Source organism: Eutrigla gurnardus (genome assembly GCF_963514095.1).
Source record: "Eutrigla gurnardus genome assembly, chromosome: 2".
Classification (NCBI taxonomy): Eukaryota; Metazoa; Chordata; class Actinopteri; order Perciformes; family Triglidae; genus Eutrigla; species Eutrigla gurnardus.
In genome coordinates this window covers 15,642,264-15,668,706 of record NC_139916.1, presented here as the reverse complement: position 1 = coordinate 15,668,706, position 26,443 = coordinate 15,642,264, and the positions used below count along the sequence as shown (strand labels likewise).

General features: G+C 45.8%; 1 protein-coding gene across 2 annotated transcripts in view; it reads left to right on the top strand.

The window, feature by feature from the left end:
- Positions 1-26,443, top strand: part of plxna1b (plexin A1b) — a 174,228-nt gene that overhangs the window by 45,512 nt on the left and 102,273 nt on the right. For both annotated transcript variants that reach the window (XM_084038176.1, XM_084038175.1), the window contains exon 3: positions 1,484-1,666. In XM_084038176.1, coding sequence (XP_083894302.1) covers positions 1,484-1,666 — 183 coding nt within the window. The remainder of the gene's footprint in view (positions 1-1,483; positions 1,667-26,443) is intronic.

The window sequence follows — 26,443 nt, the reverse complement described above, 5'->3', positions numbered from 1 at the left end:
CTGTATCCCTTGGAAAGAGACAAAGAAGAAGAGCGAGAAAGTAGAAAAAGGCAGAATAACGGGTTATTGACAAGTACTGAGCTGCAGGCAATTTAGGCTGAGTGTGAGGGAGGGGGGTGTTATCGTTTCTCCCGTGTGGATCAATCAGATGATGTAGTGATAAGACTGCGGATTACACTGCTGTTTACACACTCCCCAAGTGTGTGTGTGCGTCCTAACTCACACATGTGGGCTCCTGTTGACGCACACTGACGCCCATTAGGTTCCACATATTAGCAGGCAGTCAGCAACCTCACATCTGACACGTTGGGTCTCTGTCACAAAGCAGCATCCACAAATTACTTTTGTTTTTATTGACACACACAATTTAAATTATTGTTTTCTATCAATAAATCGTCCAAAAATGTTTCCCAGAGCCCAAGATAATGTCTTTAAATCACTGAATTTGTGAAAACCCAAAAGATGATGGATTTTATAATGATGTTAAAATTCAAATTTGAGAAGCTGGATTTGATTTTAAAAATGGCCGTGTGTGTGGCATCAATATTGTCAATGTCTGTATAAAAACAAATGTGCTAGTTCAACAAAGCGTTGGTTGTGTGAGGCACTTTAACCCAACTTCATAGTGATTATGTTATGTGTGTGTGTGTGTAAGAGTAAGGGGGGGTTAACACATTATCTGGGTCAGCGGCTTGCTCGGGGTGATGGGCCCCTCGTGACACCGGAATGCTCCAGATATTGTCACATGGTCACCAGCATTATTGCCATGTCACTGCTGTGTCTGAACACTTAAGAATATGCGGACGGCTCTGCATGGTGGGATTCTGTCTGATGAAAGAAGGGCGTGTTTATGAATGGCTCATGTTAAAGGAATACTTCACCCATTTGCATTAAGCTTTTTTACATTTCGACTACATATATGACCCACTTTCAATACAGGTTCATGTTTCCACCGGTGAAGTAGTCCTTTAAAGAGTAGGATAATGCATTTAGGAAATGGAATGATGCTACTATAGCCTTGTCTGTACTTTTGCTGTGATATAGAAATGTGTCACAGAAAGACTTTTAGATGACTCCGCTACTTTTAAGACTTTTTTGAGCGGTGTCCTTGGAAATCGCTAAAACGCTTAATGTCGTAGGCTTGATCCGGGGCCATTTTTATGTTTCATTCCCCGCTCTCCAAATCCTTCTTCTCTCCAGACTTTGAACTGTTTCACAAAAATAAGACTTCAAAATACAAAAAAGGACATTATTTAAAATGTACTCTGTGATGTGATGGATGTACTGAATCAGAAAAGAGACTTTAATGGCGGTATTTAAAACCTCCTAATACACAATTTGCACACCAAACCTCATCGTTCAGTACGTACATTTGTGTTTTGTTCTTATTAAGTACAAAACTGATATTATAAAAATGACTGATTGAATTAGATGTTATTCTTCTGCCAGCCCTCTGAATGGTGTCTCCTCTTCCTTCCTACAGCCACTGCAGATAGACGATAACTTCTGTGGTCAGGACTTCAACCAGCCGCTGGGGGGAACCAGCACCATCGAGGGCACCCCCCTCTTCATCGACAAAGATGACGGCATGACCTCGGTGGCGGCCTACGACTACCGTGGCAATACTGTGGCTTTTGTTGGAACACGGAATGGCAAACTGAAGAAGGTAGGAATGATTTTTCCCTCCATTTGGGCTGCTTTTTGAATCCATTCTTCTTTTCACAAAAAAATTCAATGACATGTTGGTTTTTTTTTTGGTTTTTGATTGATTTTTGATTGAGTGGTGTAGTTGTAGAGCAAATGTGCTTTTTGGTGGTTGGCATTTCAAGGACATTTAGAGAAAGGACGTTTTTTCTTCTTCCGTTTTTGAATGGCGAGTAGCTTTCCAGCCAGTGATTATGTTCACTTAGTGAGCTGTATACCTACAGCTTAATCATTGTGCATTTACACGAAGCACTATGCGGCCACTTTTTACACAAAGATTAAATGTAGTCAACTCCATGTTTCTCGCCAGTGGCCGTTTCCAACAGGACATTCAAGTGCCTCTTTAATACCCGTCCATTTAACAAGCAATTTAAGGAAAGTCTGCGGCTACTCCCGTCATCGATTGTCATGTTCGTCACGTCACACATAAAACCTTACTGCTGTATCCCCACGCCTTTACCGCCTCGCCTCTAATTTTAAGAGCTCGCCTTCAATCAATCCAACAGCTATGACTGGCGAATGGCTTTCCTGTTCTGGTCAGCTGTGTCGTGTGGATTTCATTCAGGCGGGTGTACGGAGGGATGGGGCACTGATGGATGGGCATTTTAACTTTGGGTTCCGTTACAGTTTGACTTTCAGTTAAACTTTCCTTTTTGAGCAGATTAGGAGTGGATTTTTTGTCTTTAGTTTGTTGTTGGTGTCAACATCCGATGCTGCTGTCATATCCTCTTGTGGAGGAATGAGGAAGCCTCTTAACTGTACATTAACGTAAAAGAACCATAATTGGGTTGAGTCTTGGTTGACATGGTGATTGTATGTAAGATGTCACAATGTGCCATAATTATGAGATTTTCTATGTAACATGTGCAGCATTGGTATTGGTGACTGTGTGTGTGTGTGTGTGTGTGTGTGTGTGGTACATGGACGACGAAGCTCTCGGGGTAAATGGTAGCTCATTAGAATTCACCCCGTTTCCCGCCGCACTGCTCAAGACCTGTCATCCATTCAATATTATGAATGTATAATCAGCCCGTGTGTTTGTGTGCGTTTTAATGCGTGTTTGTGTATGCACGCAGCGTTTGTGTGTTTGTCACTCACAGTATGCATAATAATGTGTACGCTTGTGATGGCATGGATTTGTGTGTGCGTGTGTTTGTGTTTATGAGGGTGCGAGAGACAACAAACAATACAGTGTTGACTAAGATTCAACCCTGTGCGTTTGTCAAAGTGACACCCATTCACTTAGTTTGGCAGAAGTCCCTTTTTTATTTATTTAGCCGTCGTCACATGTCTTTTCTTCTGTGCAGTTGTGCACTTTGGTCAAGGTGTGTGTGTGTGTGTGTGTGTGTCACAACAGAGCCAAAGAGCCTGCAGTTGTTTTGGCTGCCTTCTCTTTCAGACAGAAAACCCCCCAAACTACAAGAAATTTTGTCTTGCAAACTATAAAATTTGCATAGAAGGACCAATATCTGAAACCTGACACGCACACAGAGTCACAGCTCTGCCAGAAAAACAATTGGCATTAAGAGAGAGAAAAGAATGGTCATGTGATCACAGACTCCTCCGCACTGATCCGGCAGGCATTCGTCCTCCTCATCTCCTCTCTTGTCATCGTTAATTGATTTTTTTCATGTGTGTTTATTATCTTATCAGTTTGAATCACCGGGATCTGTTTCTACATGAGTGTGTTTTTAGGCGTTTGACAGTTTGTGTGGGAGTACATGCAGACCACGAGGCTGTGATGGAGTGCATTCCTGTTCTTACACTTTCCTCTGGAGAGCACTAGCGTTGAATGCCGTTTATATAGCCGTGCCTGAGGGTGCGGAAGGAGAGGGGTGTAGAAATGGGGGAGAATATTGGTAGGATGGATGACTGTGCTAAAAGGCGGCAGCTTTCTAGTGTGGTTTTTTATTGAGAGAGAGAGAGTGGAAGGATTGACAGATTTTAAAAAGATTTGTGTTTGGAGGTAGAAAACTAATGGGGGGAAATTTGTCATCAGCGCTTTATAGACAAGTGTGTGCCAAATGGCTCTTTTCTACATCCTTCATCAGGGTACTTGAAGATGTTTCTGTTTTAAGTAATATTGTTTTACCTGGAGCATCTCTTCATTTGTCATTTGGCTGGACTTGAAGTGCTTTGATATCGCGTGTTATCTGCTCATAGTCTATTTTTAACCAACTCTAATGCTCAAGGTTGTCCAGAGCAACAAGACGGTGGCACAAACATGTTAAATGCACTAATGAAGTCCCTCTGTGCTCTGTTGGTGACGCATGCACACACACACACACACACACACACACACACACACACACACACACACACACACACACACACACACACACGCACACACAAAGAAGCTTTTACTAATGAGTCCTGGTTTGATGGGACAAAGATAGGAGAGATACAGGGAGAGGAAGGGAGATAGATAGCCAGAAAGATGGGGCAGATAGAGAGAAGAGGAGGTGGTGCAGAGCAGGAAGTGATGAAGAGAGCTGATGTGTACCGTGTGTGTGATTAACTCATACCAGCGGTCATCTGGATACTGCTGCGGTCAAGGACACAGCGGCGGACTGGCCATCCGCTGCACTTAATCTTTAGGATTAAAAGCCTCCGTTCTTTTTTACTTTTATTTCCAATATTTCTCTCTACTTAGTCCCCCCGCTTGTATCCATTCTTCTGTTAGCTTTACATACTGTATCATATCCCACTCTCGCTCTCTCCTTTTTAAGTCTTCCCCTCCAAAGAAACACCGTTACTAAGCTGCCTCTGTGTTGCAAATCAGTCGGCAGATGTACATTCATGTGAAATGCTGGTGATTTTCTCGGCCACTTCTGCACTTTTAGGGGCTGTTGAGCATTGACAATGAAAGGGCATTCACCATGACCCACACGGACTGGCACACATCCACCGTCTCAATAGGTGGTCTGAGGACAGCAGACAAAAGAGAGGATCTTAGTCGATATTCCAATACCTATTGTAAGCTCTTGTGTTTTTTTGAGACCGCGCACACATTTACACACGGTAGGATGTTAGGATTCCTCAGCTGCGTTCCTCCTCCGGGGGGCCGATTCCAGCCATCTGCTGCGTGTATGTGGCCAGTGTGCCAGGTGGTCGGAGCCTCCAGTGCCCGCTGTGAGCCCATTGTGGCCGTTCCAGGCTCAGGTGAGCACGCCGGGGAGTTACCGCCATTCATCTGATCGGGGCATCAATGAAGCAAACTCAAGGCTGGACCAGTCAGGTCCAACGTTACACTTTGTTAGATAAACATACGGGAAAAGTAAGACAAATGATTCAATATGAATAACTGGGATTCTTTAAGAGAGAAAGAGTGTAAACGCCTCAGATCCAAAAAGATAACATGATTGACCTCTGCACCAGCCAAAGTGTTTCTGTAAACTCATTAGCATTGGTTCTGTTGAGGTGTTCTTGAGCAAGAACAGGAGCTCCTATCAGCTCTGTCATCTGTAAGGATGAGAGGATGACGGCATCAGCCAAGCAGCTGCAATCTAAATACGAAGTGATAGATGGGATTTGATACAGTATGCCTCCTTAAGATATAGAGATACAACAATATTAATAAACTAACAAATCTAGTTACATACTTGCTGCAGCTAGTTGACCATAAAGGTTTGGTGTGATCTTTTTACATCCGCTGTGTTTTTATAGAGACTCAACCGGTCACATGGCATTCTAGGGGTTAATAACAAGTGACAGTTTGTTGTTTATACGTGTGTATTGCTGTGTGGAGTCACTGATGTATTCCGCTGGGATCACCGTTGTCACCATCAAGAGACCATGTCACTGCTTAATTGACTGACGGTTGTTATTCTACCGGTGCATAATGTTGCCCTGTCAAACTCTCCCTGTTTGTGTGTGTGTGTGTGTGTGTGTGTGTGTGTGTGTGTGTGTGTGTGTGTGTGTGTGTGTGTGTGTGTGTGTGTGTGTGTGTGTGTGTGTGTGTGTGTGTGTGTGTGTGTGTGTGTGTGTGTGTGTGTGTGTGTTTAAACCTAGCCTTTACCTACAGACCCTCCACTCAAAAAGGAACACATAAACGTGCGTGCGTTGTCGTGCGCAGGTTGTATGTCACGCGTAACAAGAAGCGGCGTACATATGAAGCAGCGTGCGCACGTCTGTCTCTCACTGTTTGACAAATGTTGTTACGCGTTCACACGCACGTGCGGTCGCAGATTCTGATGCTGCGCGGCCGGAATCGATCTGCTGTGCGCACCTACTCCGCGTAACTTGAACGCGTAATGTAGTTGGCCTGTTCATTTCAGTCAACCAGGGGAGGCAACTACATTACACGCTCATGTTACGCGGAGTAGTTGCGCACAGCAGATCGATTCCGGCCGCGCAGCATCAGAATCGGCGACCGCACGTGCGTGTGAACGCGTAACAACATTTGTCAAACAGTGAGAGACAGACGTGCGCACGCTGCTTCATATGTACGCAGCTTCTTGTTACGCGTGACAGAGTCTGCGCACGTCGTTTCCGCGTACATGTGAGCGCCTGACAAAAATGTTCAATTATCTTCATGCGAGCGTTAATGCGTGCGTTCGCTAAAAAACGCATGAATGTTACGCGTAGTTACTCCGCGTAATGTGATCACAGGCGTGCAGCAGCCATCACGCGTGAACGTGCGCGTGAACGAGTGACCATTATAAGTCAATGAGGAAACTACATTACACGTCAGGCGCTGTGTGCTGCACAGGCGTCAAAGCACGCGGGTGTGACGCGTTCAGTTGATAGTTGCGCAAGTAATATGAAACGATTCTGACGCCATTTGTGTGTGTGTGTGTGTGTGTGTGTGTGTGTGTGTGTGTGTGTGTGTGTGTGTGTGTGTGTGTGTGTGTGTGTGTGTGTGTGTGTGTGTGTGTGTGTGTGTGTGTGTGTGTGTGTGTGTGTGTGAGAGAGAGAGAGAGAGAGAGAGAGAGTTTGTGTCATCATTTGGCTCGGCCAGCCGTGCCACGAGTTGTGTGGCCCGGGCAGTGGCACAGAGGCGGGCTTTGTGCAGGCGTTTGGTAGCCCTCGGTCATTAGTTCACACAACTGCATGCGGCCGCACACAAGCGCAGGACGGATGAGAAGGAGACGGGGGCAAACGGAGATGCAGAGAACGATGAAAGGGATCAGACGCGGCAGAGGGAATAGAGAACAGATAATTCGCACTTCTTTTGCTTTTAACACAGAGTTTTTCCACTTAATTTAGCCCTTTCCCAGAGCGCCCTCACTCATCCAATCTTATCAGGATGTTCCTAAATTAACAGTAAAAATGTGTCATTTTCTGCAGCCGTTTCTTCCCCTCTCCTGACAGCACAGCTTTTAAATGGCAAATTCCGATTATTTACTGCCCCGTTAAGCCATAATGTGAGTGTGGCAAGCCAACCATATACAACATATCTTTCTCCTCCCCGCCACAAGGACCCTCTCTTAGCATGCAACATAGCATGAAATCAACTTAATCAAATGAAGTAGCAGCCGGCCAGCCTGCTTCCCGTACAGAGGACGATGTTGTGTGTTTTATGGCCCGTGCTGTCCTGCCCAGGGAGACTAAAGTTCACCGGGCTCTCGCAGGGTGACTGAGAGTCCATGTGTGTCTAGGTCTGTGCAGGAAGCGCTGCACATTCATCACGTTCTGAAATGCGAGTGTGTCTCCATGTATGTCCTGCTGAAGCACGTGAATATCAATTATCTCTCCTCATTGCCAGCCTGTCTCCTGTCTGCTGGCCTGTCCTCTTGTGTGGCCTGACACATCGCACACCATCTCCCTGTGGACACACATTTGTACACACAGACACTCAGAATTTCACAGAGTGAATGTAAGACGCGGGTGTGACTCCAGGGCTCGGATGTAGGCCCCTTTTACTTTTGTCAGTATGAATAGAAACAGTCATATAGACTGTCTAAAAGGCACCCATAACTCTCATTCCAACTCAAATAGCCACAGTAAAACTACACTTATGAATTAGTAAAAGGAGTCATCCATTGCTGCTTCGTGTCGCCGCTTGGCTTCTGTTCCTTCTCTCTCTCTCTCTCTCTCATTTTCTTTGTTTCATCTGCTGCTCACATATTCTCTTTCCGCTCTGTCTATCTCCTCCTGTGATCAAAGATCCTCTCCCAGATAATAGTCGAGCCTTGTGTTGTTGCGCGCTTTGAGATGAGATGTTTCTCCAGTCATTTTCTCTCATTAAAGCGAAGGGCAGAGTGCAGACAGACACCGTACAGACATGGAGATGTACATCCATGTTAGACGTCGGCGTGTAAAAGTGCATGCACAGCCTTGCACAGACACACGTGCTTTCACGTCTTAGAAAAAAGGGTTGTAGCTTTTAGGTTGTAAGGGGAGACAGTAATGAGGGGTCTTCTTCAAAGATTTAACGTCATCCAGTCTCCTACACACACACACACACACACACACACACACACACACACACACACACACACACACTCACACGACTCCACCCACGCAGTCTCATTAAACCAGTGTCTTTATCTTCACACCTTTATCCTACAAGAGCCTCATCTGCCATAATGATCCACATTTCCCACCATACTACCAAGCACTGGGGACATTAAGGGACACTATGAATTACTGCCAATTGATTGCGCTCAACTCTTAAACTCAGTGCCAACTATTACCCAGAAATTTCAGCAGTGCAAAATGTTCAGAGGAAATCACTTTTAAAGGGCCGGAGAAGTTACACCGAGCTCCTATGTTAGATAATGGCATTGATGAGGAAAGTCTGGCCCTTCGATAATCTCAGCACTAATGCACTTCAGCCCAATCCAACGGTGTGTGACGGCACCGCGCCGCAGTCATTCACTACCTCGCCGTTACCCGTCCTAATACACTACTACCAGGGGTTAATGAGGCAAAGTGAGGAGCGGAGGAAAGAAAGCCGGGAGAAAGAGAGGAAGGAGGAAAAGAGGGAGCGAGGGAGATGAATAATAAATGTACCATGCTAGAATCCATTTTTAAGGGAAGATTAGAAGAGTCTGGATGCAAGCTGGGATGCTCACATGATCCAAGTGAGGACGAGGCCAGCCTGTTTCTAGGTCATCTCTATTAGACATCTCGGGATGGAACATCAAAGAACCACTGCTTTTTGTGTCATGTATGCATGCATAGTTACTTTAACTTTTTAACTTATTTCTGGAAGTGTTATTCTCATTTGGTATATAATGCCATGTAGAGAAATATAAGGTAAGGTTAATGCTTAGGTATATGTCTTACACTTTTTTTTTTACGTGTCAGGATGGCATATTGGCGTGGTCGGCATATGTGCGTTAACATTTTGGTTCGCTCAATATATTCAAGACTTACAACCAAATTGAACACAATGAGAGGATGACTTATTAAGCTTAGGCATTTATTGCATACAATTAAGGGAACCTTTGCAGATTTGGTTATTTTGCGCGGTTTGGCAGGGGGTTCCATTTAAATGGTGCACCACCATGCCTATATCGTTGTAGGGGAAACACTGCATTTGCCTTTAAATTAATTAAACATGCAGTAAACTGTCATTGGTATCGACATGGAGCTCTGTGGAGAGAGAAGTTGTGGGGAGAGGATTCAGTGTCTTGGCGTAGCTCTGTCCATGCCAACTGATTCAGCCAATAGCACACCTGGTGGATGGCACAGTGCCAAGGCTCCACGGAGACACACACACACACACACACACACACACACACACACACACACACACACACACACATATGCTGACACCAGCAGGGATGTCATATCTCAGGCTAACAAGCCAAAATGAGCACGTTCATGGTACAAACGTGGACACACACTGGGACATGTTGGACAGCAGCACAGTGTCCAGAGGGATAGGCATGAGTGGCACAGCGGGCATTGATTACCTTTGGCCCAAAGTGACTGTATACAAGCGCACACACACACTTACGCTTATACGACGGCTCTCGCGCCTATTTCCTTGCAATTAAGCCCTGCAGCTCACAGTACATGCCTTGGCATTCGAAAGGACGGTCTTCAAAAGCCCTTAACAACCGCACCTGGAAGCTACATGACCCACGAGGCATAATGTGGCATGAATGAGCAACTATTTTCAGAGGGATAGACCTATAATGGTATAACAGACACGGCACTTTGATGGTCTCCTTAAATCTGTAAATGGAGCTTTTTCATCTTCATTATACCAAATGATGAGTGTAAATATGTGAGTTACTCTCAAATGAGCTAATCTAGTGTGAAGAACGCACACTGTCCTATGGGACGTGACTGTAGCGGGCTTATCAGATTACCCATCGCCAGGCTAATAGATTCTTAATAGATTGTTTTTGATTAGTTCCTCCGGTTTAGCGACGTTAAGATGATGAACGTTTGTGTGTATAAAAACAAATACGCATTTGTGTTCACCCGCATACACATTTGCATACAGTGTTTTATTAGTTCACAGGAAATGTGATCACTGGGATTATTATTGTGTTTGTTGTTGAAAGGGTGTCCTCACATGGCTAGGATATGCTTTGGGAGCATTTCAGGGCCACAGTGTTTCATACACACACACACACACACACACACACACACACACACACACGCACACGCACACGCACACACACACACACAAACTCCAAATGCAACAGCTCCCTATGTTCATCCTGCTCACACAGCATGATGGCATCTCCCGCGTCTAACTAATTACTCCCTTGTCCTGCCTCCCCCAGGGGGAAAAGCTTCAGCCTGAAGCCTTTACAAACTGTTAGCAGGCTTGATAACTTGCCCCAAGCCTGCCTGTCTGCAGCCAGCTCACCTCCTGACCACCGTTAGCCATATTGCACTGACCCTGTGGCTAATCCTGTTAGCATACGAGTCGGAGATAGCCATGCGGAAAGCCAATCCCCCACGCTGGTCTCATGCCCTCTGGCTAATATTAGAGCGTAACAGTTGGCTCAAGCGAACTCACTTCAGTTAACTTTGGCTCGTTTGTTAGTAATTCTTGGTGTGCGGGGCAGCAGGTCCACTCCAATTACTGAGTTGAGGTTTCATTTAGTGCTAATTAAGAGTATTGTGTTCCGGCAGTGGCTCACGTTGGTGTTTTTTAACGTTAGCGGGGCTAGCAAAGAGGCAGCTAATGACTCCATTATTGGTGCAGCTGACCTTGTGGCTTTGCCATTTCCATCTGCTAAGCCCTTAAAAATGAAGAATTAGGCATTTAAGAGGAGGCTCACTGGGCGCGGAGTGTTATTCACTTTCTCGCAGAGGGTTATTTCTTTTTCTCCACCTCTCGCTTTTCTTCCCCCCCCTACATTCCTCCATCTCCTCTCCCCACCCGGAGTCTCTTAAGTATGGGAGAAAGAGAGCTCATCGTCTCCTCTCCGTGGTAAAATATTTATCCATCCTTTCCTTTGCTTCAAATGTTTCAAACTGATGGAGTCTTTAATTAGTCATGTATGCATCCATCTCTCTTTCCCCTGTCTGTGTCTCGTTCCCCCTTCAGTTCTAGTCTCTTTCACCCAGCCCCACTGTTTTTTCTCTCTTTGATTTACTCACACCATTGCAACTCTCTTTCTGCTCCCCTCTTTCCTCCATGGAATTAGTCATTAGCTGACTGACTGAGCTGATTGCATCTATTCCCAAGGCTAGCATTTGTTTGTGCATCTCCTTTCTTTCTCTGCCTCCCTAGCTCCCCACCCACTCTCTCCCAACTCAGTCTTTCTCCTTCTCCACCCATATTGTACCTCACCTACCTACTTTACACCCCCCCACTCACCCCCTCCCTGCTTTCTCCACACTTTCTCTCCCGTCATCTTGGCCACAAACACTGCTTTGGGAAGCTGAATTGGCACATCATTATACACAGACTCTCCCCAGTCTCTTCCATACCTTTTCCATAAGCTTAATTGCACAGTGCCATTTTAAATTGCCGAACACCAATTAAGCCCTCACTGTAATATTTAATTGGTCATTTAGCTTGGCTACCGTTTGAATGCTGCGTCTCCCGGGAGATGGTTCACTTGGCCTCCAACGGCACATGTGGTCATTTCTGAGACAGTTTCTTCCTTCCTATGGGGTTTTACAATGGCCTGGCCAGCTACTGACACTGCCAAGAGCCAAGATGGAGGGTTTTGTGTGTGTGTGTGTGTGTGTGTGTCTGTGTGTGTGTTGTAGGAGTCGTAACAAATGGCAAGGGGAAAGATATTCTCCTCTGTCTACCCTCTCCTCTCCTCACACCCCTCTCCTTCTCTGCTCCTCAGTCCATGTGTTGCTGGTGGATTAAGCTAATTAAAGCACTGCAAACAGGGTCCCCAGAGAGATGCTGCACACACGCGGGCACACACACACATTTACACACGAACACTGGGAACACTCATTAACGGATGCAAGTACACAGGCACATACAGGCAGGAAACATATAAATACATGTAACACACACTGCATGAACTGCAGCAGATAGAATTTACATGTGCGGTATCTAAGGACACCATACATTACAGTGCTGCTTGTTATATGCTCCTGTCAAAGCACCATGTAAATACTTTATGGACCTCTTCCTTGCACGCTTAACGAGCTAAAAAAATCCCCTCTAGTGGATTTCAATAGATTTTTCCTGTGGATTGAATTATTTGTCATCAGTGAAGAACGGAGCTGAAGTCCACGTCACCCCACCCAACCTTTTGATGCTGCATCTTCAGCCCGTGTTCGCTCCAGGCTGCAGCCGAAGGGCTCCCAGCTATGTGTTATCAACCATAAGAGCCTTGTGCTGTCTATTTATGGGTCACTGGCAGGGAACTAGTGGCCCAGAAATAACACCAGACCCTCTCACTTAAACCGTGTGTGTTTATGTGTGTGTGTGTGTGTGTGTGTGTGTGTGTGTGTGTGTGTGTGTATGATCTGGGAGAATATAGTTGATAGTTTCCAGTTAGGCAGCTTTTAAGACATGATTGCCAGTCAGTCAGGAGCCATCGCAGCTTCATGTGTATGTGCCAGGATTCATGTCGAACAAGTCCACGCAAAAATGTCCCGGAGACAAAAAGTAACAGATGAAAGAAATAGCCGAGGACGGAAGGAAGCTCTTCATCCTGTTATAGAGAAAGATAGGAAGTGAGGGGACACTTGGTCGGAATTCCTTCCGGAAGCTTCCGCTTTCAGGATATTGGCTGTGTCTCTGGAAAACTGCCTGCTTCCAGGGAAACCTATTGGATTACTGATAACCTTGGAATGGATAGGGCCAGCACAGAGGGTGTGTATGAGAGAGAGGGAGGGCGGGAGAAAGTGATAAGTGCATGGGCTTCTCCCTCATTTTGCTTCACTTTTATGTTCCCTTTTGTTTTGTTGTTGTTCTTCCTCTCACTCAATTGCCCCATCCATTGTGTTCCCTTGTAGTTAAATCAATCGATGGGTCCGACGTTAAATATGAGTGTTGCACCTTTGGCTGTCATTGTTCCCAATAAATTGTATTTGTCCTCCCGTACCGTGGCGAGGGTACGGCTCTCGACTGCGCCGGTGCCCCCGCGAGGGAACAGTTTTATTGTTGTGCAGAAGATATCAGGGGGTTTTGAGCTCACGACAATAAACACAGTCACACACGAGCACACACCCAATAATAAGGCTCTAATAACATAGGGGTCTTTACTCCAAGTTGTCTTCAAATCCCCCAGTGGCGGGCCTGCTCCTCGGTTGCCATGGCAACAGTAGTCAGGGCAGCCACGACTGGCGATAGTGAGGAAGACGAAGGAAAAGGGGGGAGAGAGAGCGAGAGAGAGAGAGAGAGAGAGGAAGCGAGTCACAGGGAGCATTGACGTTTGTGGTGCAGGCAGGGGATTTGAACACAGCCACAACATTGGAACTGGGTTGCTGCAACATTGCTGCAACGTTAGAGCTGCATACGGCAGCGCTGGGAATGCAGCTTCGACTGGGGTTGGAAATAAGTGGGCTTGTAGGTCATGTTTACCCCAGTGTGTGTGTGTGTGTGTGTGTGTGTGTGTGTGTGTGTGTGTGTGTGTGTGTGTGTGTGTGTGTGTGTGTGTGTGTGTGTGTGTGTGTGTGTGTGTGTGTGTGTGTGTGTGTGTGTGTGTGTGTGTGTGTGTGTGTGTGTGTGTGTGTGTGTGTGTGTGTGTGTGTGTGGAAAGAGCGAGCAAGAGACAGAAATGAGAGAGAGACGAAACTGCAGAGACAGCACACTCGCTCATTAACTCCCTCGGCATGTTCGTTCCGTCTTCATGTTTGTGCGCGTGCAGATGAGCTCTCTGTTTGTGGGGACATGCTCAACCATGCACATCACGGTGGCTGCAAATAGGATCCAGTCTACGCTCTCCGTTGCTTTCATATTACATCTGCTTACAACCAGGCTATAGAATTATCTACCTCGGAAAATCGATAGTAGGTGGAAAGTTGATAACGGCGGGTATTACATAATGTTTGACAATACAAGAATATTTGAATCTCATGTCAAGTGATGTGAAGTGGTTTTCTTTAGGATAAGTCGAAAGCTGTCTCCACATTCCGCGACAAAAGGCAAGCAGCAGTGGGTTAATGCTGTTCAGCTGACACACCGTTAGCATTGGCAGAAAAAATGTGAAAAGAATTACAGTAATGGTTTTGCAGGAGGAATCCTTTTTCTCCCCTCCATACACTGTATACAGTACGGAATAGTGCCGCAGACACCACATGCACGACAAACAGGCAGTTAGTGTCAGGACTCCGATGGAAAATCCATAGTTTCATTACAGGCCCGGTGGTATGAATGTGGCAGGGAGGCGACCAAAGCTCTATCATGGGCCCTGCGGGAGCCAGAATGGCTGCATTTAGTGACGCAGTGGAGTGAAGAGGAGGCAAGAGGGTCAAGGCTGCCGCTGGGGATGAAGTGTGTCCGAGAGACGGAGCGAAGGAGCCAGATAAAGTTCACGGGCAGGAACTGGCACAGCTGCAGTCGGACCCCGCTCACCTTCTTTGCCATACTTTCTCTGTGCGAGTGTGTCAAGGACCTTCCAACAGGATCTGACATCAGTGCTGGGGGGGTCACAGCATAATGCCATTTATTACACATATCCCGGACAGAATTTCAGCGAAAGATAAAGCAGCCAACATGGTGCATCCTATACTAAGTCATTTAAATGGCAGCAAAATGTATTTCTGTCTGCTACAGTCATTTCATATACCTTGTAATCAAACTGAAGTGTCCTGAATATGCACAGCTCTTTGTGAACTGAAGCAACACACACTTAACAATTTATCATGTTACTGCAGTCTTGAATGTTGCAGAGTTTATACTGCATACATTCCCTTGCACAAATTGTTAACATAAATCAACTCCATACAGGCTGGTACACTCGTTCCCATTTGGCTTGGTGTAACATAACATGGTAGGACCAGAACTGGCATCTAACCACTCATCGTACACACATTACTTTGTATAACACAAATCAAAAACGGCCCTTTCTTGCTCACATATCTTTCACTTTCCCATCACTGAAAATCAAGGAGCACATTAAAGGCACAAAGCCACTTAGAGTTATTGGAAAGGCCCTGAGGTGAGTTAATCTGGGAAAAGGTAGCACTCAGGAGCTCCTAGCCATTGTTTGTCCCTCTTGGTGATTAGAGTTAAAAGACAGGCTTTAAGGGAAATTAGCTTTCGATTGGGCCTTCTGATAAAGCGGTAGGATTGTAATTGTTAGTGACCTCCAGGACCACAAAGATCAAGTGAGACATATTGTCCACAGTAATGCGGATTGATTTGGAAATGTTGTTAATTTGCTGAAAGTATGTTTCCACATAATGCTTAAACCTTCAAAAAAAGCTCCTTTTCCTCTTTCAGCAGCATCTGACAAGCAACAGAATGGTGTATTCCAGGGGTGCCCAACTCCAGTCCTGGAGAGCCACTGTCCTGCATGTTTTAGGTTTCTCCCTGCTCTAACACACATGATTCTAATGATTTTCAAACCTGTGACAAGCTTCAGCTGCTTGATAACGAGCACATCATTAGTATCAGGTGTGTTAGAGCAGGGAGAAACCTAAAACATGTAGGACAGTGGCTCTCCAGGACCGGAGTTGGGCACCCCTGGTGTATTCCAATCATTATGCAATCACAGCTCCAAATTAGAAATTAGAATTAGAAATCTCAGTGTTTTATTTGAGATGTAGGTGTGGCTGGGTTCAGACATTACTGCCTTCATATATAATACTGTATATTTATATTACCATGCGCATATTTTTGCAGGTTTTTATCACGTGGCTCCTTAACCACTTGGGCACTCTCATCTTTTATTCCTCCATCCACCTAACCACACCCCTCTCTGGGTCCCCTGATGGATAGACAGCTGTTTGTTTGCCACACTTGCACTTTCACATGATACAATGTCAAACCTCAGAAAACGGCCTGATTCCTCCGTGGATGAGGCGAGTGGGGGGGGGGGGGATCACGGACGAGAGCCGGAGTAGAGGAGAAGGAGATGAGAGGCAACACACACACACACACACACACTTAATCAGGCTGATTGCTCGCGGCTCCGACTCCTCTCATTGCATCATCTCTCTAATGCATTGGTCCTGCATCACTCCATCCCGCTGTGTGCACGTGTGTGTGTGTGTGTGTGTGTGGGAGTTTAGAAACGTGGGGTCCTCAGTAGACTGCCTAAAGCCACACGGGGCACGTCCTGATGTTACGCAACCTTGGACGTTCACCACAATGTGTGCTTGTTGCTTGTTTACGGCCTTCTGATTCACATCAAGTAAAGTCGTTAATATATGTATAACGTTTACCATGGTGGGACTCTCCTCCGAGCACATTTATAGAATTAAGTGAGTTGCACCTTTCACTGATATAGTATCGAATGACGCCTGGATATATGGATGGAGTAGCTGAACAAGTGAGAATGATGCTTTTAAAATGGACAAGCAAGCTTATTTCCTCATGTATTAAAAGTTGCATATGCTGTTTGTATGTGTATGTATGTTTTGTCACTCTTTGGAGGCATACACACACAAACACACACGCACACACACACTATGTCTCGCTCTTCATTCCCGTTTCTTCCCCTCAGAGAAAGCGATGGAGCCAGGAGCAATGCAAATTGGGTAAAATGTTCCGGAAAGTGGCTTTTCCCACTGGGACGGCTCAACTCCAGCTCTGAGTTAGCACTCTCTTTGTAGCGTGTTTGCATGCGTGCGCGTAGTGTGCACCACGGTTCTTGCATTTGTGGGCGTGTGAACGGCAATTGTTGTGCATGTGCCCGAGTGCATGAACGCGTGTGTACGCCTGGATGTGTATGTGTGTGTGTTCATCCCCGTTTCTTCCAGGCTGCTGTGGGCTACACAGCATCTTCCATGTGAGTTCAGGGTGGGTAGCGAGAGAGAGAGAGAGAGAAGAACAAAATAGCATGTATGAAGCAAGGCGATGGTGGAAATTGAGGGCACCTCTCTGTAAGACCTCACCAATTATCTGCGAGAAAGGCTTTGACCATCAGTACAGATGTAGAGGAAAAGACAGCTTGAGGAGGAGGAGAGGAAGGATTAGAGAGAAGAGTTTTGGCCAGAGGGAGACATTGGTGGGCTTATCGTCTGATATGTTCTCAGTGATGGTTCACAGATCCGCAGACACCCACCAAACTCATTACCTTCTAAGTAAGACCTACAGTCTTAACCCTAGTCCACTAAGTGATGTACAATGGCGGGAACAGACCTCTGATTATTTTTTAGCTGACTCACAGGAACCACCCACTTTCCCATCTTGTTGTTTTCTTTGTCTCCTGTGATTGAAAGCTTATCTTCCATAAGCGGCTAAACTTGAATGACTTTTTACAATAAACCACAGTATTGACAATACTGTAATAACAATTCAACGAACAAAAGGAAAACAATCTAAATAATCCAGCAGCTGTTGAGATCAGCTTGTTGTAACAGTAAAAGTGGGAGAAGCCGGCAGTGTGAATGGCAAAAAACAGTCTTTCATACGGTGCCAAGTTCCTTCGTCATTGAAAAACTGCATCACTTGCCCTCCTGCGAGCGTGAATCAAGTTTACCTCTCGATGAACTCGGGGACTTGGTATGCTTTTCTGGCATTTGCCGTGGCTCCCACCATGTCCGTTGCGGGGGTTGTATTGTGCTGGTCTGAATTTATTCCCCTCCCTGTGTGTGTGTGTGTGTGTGTGTGTGTGTGTGTGTGTGTGTGTGTGTGTGTGTGTGTGTGTGTGTGTGTGTGTGTGTGTGTGTGTGTGTGTGTGTGTGTGTGTGTGTGTGTGTGTGTGTGTGTGTGTGTGTGTGTGTGTGTGTGTGTGTGTGTGTGTGTGTGTGTGAGTGTGTGTGAGTGTGTGTGAGTGTGTGTGAGTGTGTGTGAGTGTGTGTGTGTGTGTGTGTGTGTGTGTGTGTGCGCCCAGTTAGGAGTTAGGGCGGACAGTGAAGCATCACCCTTCTGCAAATGGGCCGTGGAAAACCTACAGGTTGGACCATCTGCCTCTTGCGTGTGAGTGTGTGTGTGTGAGTGAGTGTGTGTGTGAGTGTGTGTGTGTGTGAGTGAGTGAGTGTGTGTGTGTGTGTCTTGTGACTTTTTTTTTCTCAATGGAAAGGTATTGTCTCTTCCAAATGTGGCCAAGAGCAATTTACCCAAGTACACACGCACAAACAGCCAATTTGTGCAGCGGCTGACTCAACAGACTTGGCATCGGAAAACTTGGAAGATGCGGGACGGGAAGACAATGGGACTGTGAAACTGTGTTTTACTGGAAACGACGCAAAGGGGAGGAAGAGGGGGGAAATCTTGGAAGAAAGGGTAAAAGTGGTTTGGGAGGGCAGAGCCGTAAATAGTTATGTCAGTGACGGAGAGCGAAGGAAACAAAGTCGTCAGTGTGTTTGTGAAACAACACAAACAGGAATCTGTATCAAGCTACAATCATAAAGCGAGCGGACGTCACCGAAGGGATTTCAAGCCAAGTGAATTGCCTTTTTGAAAACACGCAAAATCATATTAGTATCAGCAATATTGCATTTTGAGGATGTGCGATACATTTTCACCGGGCACTTATCTCGACTGCCTGGCAAATGCAGCACCATTAGACGTATTTACATCAAATCCCTCCCTCCCTGCTCTCTACATCTCCCCCGTGTCGTCCCCCTAGGAGGAAACCAGCAAAGTGTGTGTTCTTAAACGCAGAGAGCGAGCCACGCCATCTGTAGCACGCTCATTGCTGGAAATAAGAATATAAGTCGAATCGAGCTTTTTAATTGTCCTCTAAATCCTGCTGAGCACCCATGCTGCTCCTTAATTTTGTGAATGTGTGTGTGTTTTGTGTGTGTGTGTGTGTTTTGTGTGTGTGTGTGTGTGTGCGTGTGTGTGTGTTTTGTGTGTGCATGCATGTGTCCGGTCTGGTGCGACATGAATGGAGAGAAAGAGAATAATGAGCTAATAGCAACATGTGATTAACCTTTGAGGACTCTTGTATTGTGCGTAGTGTTTTTGTACTTTCGTGTGTGTGTGTGTGTGTGTGTGTGTGTGTGTGTGTGTGTGTGTGTGTGTGTGTATGTGTGTGTGTGTGTGTGTGTGTGCGTGTGCGTGTGCGTGTGTGTGTGTGTGTGTTTATGTGACTTGGGAGGCGAACTGGAGACCGAGTAATCATCCATGCTGGGTTTGGTTCGTCATCTTGGTTCTTATTCAGCCACTTTGAAGCTTTGAAGTGTGTGTGTGTGTGTGTGTGTGTGTGTGTGTGTGTGTGTATAAACAGCTGATTGTTTGCCATTGTGGCATTTCACTTCCAGTGTAATTCACTTTTATTTTTTAACCTAATCTCATTAATCAAATCTCCCAAATTACACATTGCATGGAATCCACAAAGGCTGTGTGACAGAGTGGCTATATAATGTCTCCATGGCTTCAAGTTAAGTCAGCACAGCTGGAATGGAGTGATCAATGTGTGTGTGTGTGTGTGTGTGTGTGTGTGTGTGTGTGTTAGTGTTAAGGGCCTTATCTCTCTGATTGCATGTTGGTGTGTGTGTGTGTTTTTCCGGTTCTACACACGTGGGATAGAAAGTAATCTGGGCCGAAGGATTTCCTCCACTTTCTATATCGACAACTTCCCCTGCTCATACACGCTTCCTGTTTCTGTGTGTGGGGCAGTGGGAGAGAGACCGCAGGAAGTGAAAGGGCAAGATAAGCTGGCAGATGTTTGAGTGTTTGTGTGCGTGTGTGAGCAAGTAAGAAGGGCAGCGAGAGTGTGACAGCAAGAGACACAATAAAGAGCACTTCTATAAAAAGCAATCTTGTGACAGTCCAGTGCGCTCAGCTGACTGGAAACTTTGCTGTGCTTTCTTCCCCTCTCGCCTGTTTTGGTCCAAGGGAAGCCTTATTGCCAGTTAAACATTTCCCCTGTCGGTGTCAAAGAGGTGACGCGCATTACCTCAAACTCAATTATCACTCACTCGCACTTCTCTTTGATTTTTCATTTTTATTTTAAGCACAAGGTGTCTGAGAGAGACGGTTAGACGGACTAGATTTAATGTTCTGTGTCATGTGACAGTGGCACACAAACACCGATGCATACTGGAGGCACTTTATTAGATGCTGATGGTGGCGCACATACCCTGATACCTATGCTATTAAGGCGTGACTTAGGAAGGGCAGTTTTCTTTCTCAGACTATCACTTCTGAAGACGCTGACGAGACATGCAGACTTGCTGGTTGGGAGAGTAAATCAGGGCTGAGATTTATCTTGCGTGTCACTCCGTCTATTCTTTCTCTTCCTGGCTACACTCAAATCTCGTCCCCACAGTCTTCCTGATAGTGAATGATAATAATCAGCGTCTCCATCTCCCTTCCTTGTCATCTGCTGTTGTTGCTTTCCTATCCTTCCTCTCTTCAGTTTGTCTTTGATTCCCTCCCTCCCTCCCTGAATCCACCTCCTTGCGTCCCCCTCTTCTCTCCTCTCCCCGTACCGCCGCCATGTCCTCCCTCGCTGACATAGAGGAATGAGAATTGACCCAGCTCACCACCACTTCAAAGAAACTCTTGCTCTCTTTCTCGCCGTGTTTCTCACTCGGGGAGACAAACCACACACATTATCCGTTGGTAATTGTCAGCCAGCAGCCTCCCATTTAAACAGGCCTCACACTCATCACTCAGCTATTCTTGAGCTTTCTCCTCAGTCAGTCCTCCTTTTATCCTTCCCTGGCCTCTTTCTTTCCCGCCCCGTCTCGCTGTGGGGCCGCTCTAAGTTCAGATTCTTCAACACATTTACACAAAATAATTTAGTCACGGGTTTTTGTGTGCTGTAAATTATGTAGAGGCTTTTTTTCTCCCCGTGCGACACAAACGCTATTTGGAACAAACGACTCCCAAAGAGTTTGCAAACAGCCACTTCCTGGTTTTTCCTGGTATCGTCTCTGTTGCCAAACTTGCTCTTGCTCTTGTATGACTATGGCTCAGCCCTGGGTGAGCCCACTGAAACATACAACCCATCGATTACGGCTTCTAATTGTCATAATTTGGCAGGAATGTGGTTGAATGTGGGTGGGCCGCATCATCTGGATGGCTTTGGGTGACAACCAAACCCCCCCTCCTCCAGAGACTACAGCCGTCGGTCTGGCCCCATTGTGTTACCATGGCTACAGGCCAAAACAGAGGCGGGGCATCTGTCCTCCACCTGGTCGAACCAGCTGCTTGGGCACTGTTATGGCATGTCTGGGGTCTCTGTGTGTGTGTGTGCATGCTTCTATGTCTGTTGGCATGCCAACTGCTGTGCAGGCAGAGAGTGCTATGTATATGTGCAGAGGAGTGTATTCCTGTACGTTTGTGCATGCTGTCTATCTGTAACGGTGCCCTCTGTGACCCCGCGCTTACATAAGGTGGCGTAAAGTGGCCTCTAGTTGAGCAGCGAAGGTATTAATAGACGTTATTTGAGTGCAGCACGGCCCACATATAGAAGAATAAGATGCGTCTACCCATCCGGGCACAGAGAACGTAAAGCTATTACCACTATCTTGTTCAGCGTGCCCACGGTTGCTTTTCTTTCACTAGAATATAGCGGGTGAATGATTTATTACTCGGCTCCAGTCATTGGCAGCGGGACAATACCAGCTTCCTGGGTTTGTGCATTCACCTCTGTTCATTGGCCAGGAGACAAGAAATGATTTTACATTGTTATCAACCCCCTTCAATGGTTCCCCTTCTAAACAGGCAGCATAGGAAGGGACACCCTTGGGCTAGCTTTCTGAAACTCTTGCACCTATGCCTACTTTCTGCAGGGATCGTCGTGTTTAAGGGGCAGAACAAACCACATTCCTCACATTCCTTCCATCAGTTCTCAACTGGAACTGATGGACACTACTCTTTTTTCTGAACACCACGGTGTCACACCTGGTATTCAATAGACATCAGGACATGTGTCTACCTATGTGTTATCTTTAAATGCAATATTTAGTTTTCTGTTGTTCTCTTATAAGCTTATAGATAACTTCCATGTTGCCTTCACTTGGAGCCTTGCCGTTTTTGTTTTTACCCCAGGAAATGCTGAGTAAGATGATCAGGAATAAAAACAAACCTGAAAAGGGGAAGGTCAAGTATAGAGAATTGGTATTTTTAAAATGTCGAAACAGAGCAGGCTAGTGTCAAAAACTGTATCTTCCTCATTTGGACTTTGCACTGGTGTCATTTAATGAGTAATCTCACGACTGTAAGGAATTAAGTAGCACCTGGGACCTAGGTCATGTCTCAGCGTGCACATAAGCCTGCACGGTGCACACATGGCTGGCACATCTGCTAAATGTCACAATGTACACTCCACAGCTGTCCCCCTCTTCACACACACACACACACACACACACACACACACACACACACACACACACACATACACACACACACACACACACACACACACACACACACACACACATACACACACACACACACACACACACACACACACACACACACATACACACACACACTATCTGTGGTCTCCTATTCCCTGCTATATCTGAGGATGACTAGAAGCTCAGTCTCCTTCTCATCCTTCAGTAATTGTTTCCCTTCAGCTCGGGCCAGACTTTATTCCTTTCCACTTCCCCTCCCTCTGTTTAACTCTCTCTCTCACACTCAGACTAAGACACAGACCATGTCCAGTCTTTTGGCTCTTAAATCAGTCATGCTCGTTGTATTTGGTTGACAGCAGCCAAGACCGTCCCCGTGGACCATTACACACACCAGTAGAGTGGAATGAGCGAGGGAGGGAGGGAGGGAAATGGGAGCCGAGCCAAAAGACGGAGGGAGATATAAAAATGTACAGAAGAGATGGATGCTGAATGAACAGCACATAGACGAAGTGGTGAAAGGGTTTAGGGGAGGCGTGAAAGTCACACTGGTCCAACTCTCATTTGTGTTCCTGTCAGTGGCATTCCTCCCAGTCCTCCTCCGTTTTAGACGTGGATTCCCCACATCAGGCCCATACCCAAGCCAGGGACTTTCCTCTGACCCCCCCCCCCCCAAAGAAGAGTTAGCAATCTCGGGGAGAAAAAAGTGGGTGATGCAGGGATGAGGGGATGAAAGCTTATGAAATAGAGGAAAACAGTTATATTTTGTTTTGCCATACTGCAAGGTCAGGCTTTCTGCTTTCAGAGGGAAACTAATGTTGTCTTTGCTCGGGTGGAGAAGAGAACTGGACGACTTTCACTGAAGGAAGTGAAAACGCAACGCTGCATTACACTTGTGACCAACGAGTTAAAATAAAGGTTTAAATAAAATAAATAAATAAAAATTGAGTGCATATGTACGTACAAAAACTCATCTTAAGAACATGTGGACATTTGTTAATCAACACAATATGCAACCCACCTACTCCTCACTACCCTACATGGATCTCTAATGTGAACATCAAACATCCTCAAGTTGGCCCACAGTCACGTACAGGAGATACTTGTTTTGTTTTGCTACCCGCCCCCTCTCCACGTCCAGATTTGGTGCATCAATAACTTCAACTTCATCCGTCAGTACATCTTTTCTCAACTCTCAGCAGAAGGCATTAGAGTTAGCCCCAGGCCAAGAAAAACAGAGTGTTGCCTCCTGGACAAACACAAATAGAGGCCAGCCGTGTTAAGCTAACAACATGAGCCCCACCAGACCTGCAGATCACATACTACATCACCATTAAACTCAAACGCAGAACACATATCTGGGTGTTTTTGACTCAAACCCAAAGTTAATTTCCCCCTACACTCTGTTTCTCCTTCTCCGTCCCTACCTGCACTGATGGTTATGAGGTCACTATGCCACTGTCTTTCCAGTTCTCCTTTGTGTGTTGGTTGATGACTAGACTGGTGTGTGTGTGTGTGTGCCTGTGTTTGTGTGTATACACATTCAGAGGTATTAACATACTCATAGGCATACACCAATGTACATAGACGGACAAAGCAGTTGGTGAGGCAGTAGAGGCTTGTATTGACGGGCAGGATTAAGGTAGTCATTATAGGAATGTGCTTCCTCTACTCTTCTACAGAAACCAGGAAAAGCACACACACCCACACACACACACACCCTAAAGCCAACATCCGAACCCATTCCCACAGTTTGCACTTCTGACCTACATATACAGTCTGTAAAATACACTGAGAGAGAGTTTGGGATATGGGCAAAATTTGTATTGTGATAACTAAGCCAGTGAGTATAAAAAGGAGAATTCCTTCGTAGGTTAGGAGCTGTTTTGCTCCTTCCCCTTTAATTCAACCTTCCTGCCATGCTATAATGGCATGTGAAGATTTTCCCCCACATTGACCACCGTTGTAAAACAGAACTCTTATACCTCCAACTACAAAGATGGGCATCTTACTATGTTGTTTATTTTGAAGCCATAGGGGATTAATCTTTGTTAAAGTTTCCCAATGTCTAGAAGAGTCATTTTTCTTTTTGAATGCTTTTCTTCGTTGTTTGTTTTTGAAAATTGAAAAAAAAAATTGGGGTTTATGGATGTTGTCAAAAAATACAAGACATCAGTTTGACCTCTGGTAAATTGTAATGGACATTTGTACCTAAATGAGAAAAACAAAAACAAAAATGAAGACCAATAAAATAAAATGAGGGATGATAGAAAGTGGGTGGGTTCGTCTTACTGGAAAACTTAAGTTGCAGGACCACGTTCTGAATAGTGTACCACGCTAGCACACTGCCACTCACTGATTGAACACACACACACACACACGCACACACACACACACACACACACACACACACACACACACAAAGGCCAACCACTGCTGTAAATCGCTCTAAACCACGCTATAAAAGCTCATTTTAAACACCATCTGCATTCCCCATTCTTTACAACTGCCAGACATTATTTGTGTGTGTGTGTGTGTGTGTGTGTCCTGTCATTACTTCTCCCCCCTAAACCTCCTCTCATTTAAGCCACCAAGCCTCCCATTGTTACCAGCAGCTTCATTCATAATATAAAACAACTTCTATGTCACCATCCGATGATGTTGTGGTTCACGAGTTTCTGTGCTAATCCCGACTTGTGTTTACGTCATCGTATCTCTCTTTCTGTTTTCTCTCAGCGTTTCTTTTTCTGTCATGGGTGTTTGTGGTGTGTGTGTGTGTGTGTGTGTGTGTGTAAGAGCTGAGTATGTTTTTTTTTTTTTTTTACTTTTTTGCTAATGTTTTGGAAAGACAGAAGAGGAAGTAACTGTTGAGAGAAAGGGCGAGGACTCGGAGAGAACGAGGGGGATTAAAGGGTGAAGGAAAGTGTCAAAACAAAAATAAAGAGGAGAAGTTGAAAGGGAGGGAAACGGAACAGCAATGCCTCGGGGAGGGGGTGAAGTAGATGGAACTGAGGAGACGATGGAGCAGTGAAAGAGGCGAGGGGGAGCCAGGCATTTGTGAACCAGGAATGGTTTGGCACACATTACACTGAGGTGTGGTTTTGGCCTGGCTCCCATTAGCCTCTTGAGTTACGTCTATTACAAACATCTGCACACACGCACACACACACACACACACACACACACACACACACACACACACACACACACAGTCACTATACATGACGGTACAATCAAAACAGACCCACATCACAACCACCATAGAATTCCTCCGCCATAAGTCTGGTTCTTCCCAAGAAAGATGGAAATCACTCATCTCTCCTTCTCTCCCTCACTCTCACTCGCTCTCCCTAAAATATGCTATTAAAGGCACCATTGGCCATGTAATCACTTTGCCTCTCCCACAGGAAGACACACACACACACACACGCACGCACACACACACACACACACACACACACACACACACACACATACACACACCTTGGTAATTACAGTTGAAGATTAGCTCCTATTGGCTGTAATCCTAGCGAATGGCTGATGTAGTCAGTAAATGGGGGTCAAGCGGCGCTGCGTTGTGTCACATCAGGAGTGGGAGTGTGTTTATGTTCCGCACTTCTTCACGCTGTTAATTGATGCCTTTTTAATGCGACTGATTTCGATCAACTCGGTACACACAATTGCACACTTGCACAAATTCACTGTACGTAAGCATTCTGCTACACAAGTTGACAGACTTTGTATGCACACACATTTTCTCCCACACACCCCCCCGTCCCACTCCTATACTCACACACTCTACACAAACACGCTCTACTCCCAAGCTGATGTCTTCCTGTGTTTGTATGTGCTCCACTTCTCTCCCCAAAGCCACATACACACCCCATAGTTGATAGCATCCGTCCCCCCTCACTGCATTAAGCACTCTTCCCAATCTTTGTTTACTTTCCCACCTTCCTGTGTATGATAAGGCTAGCCG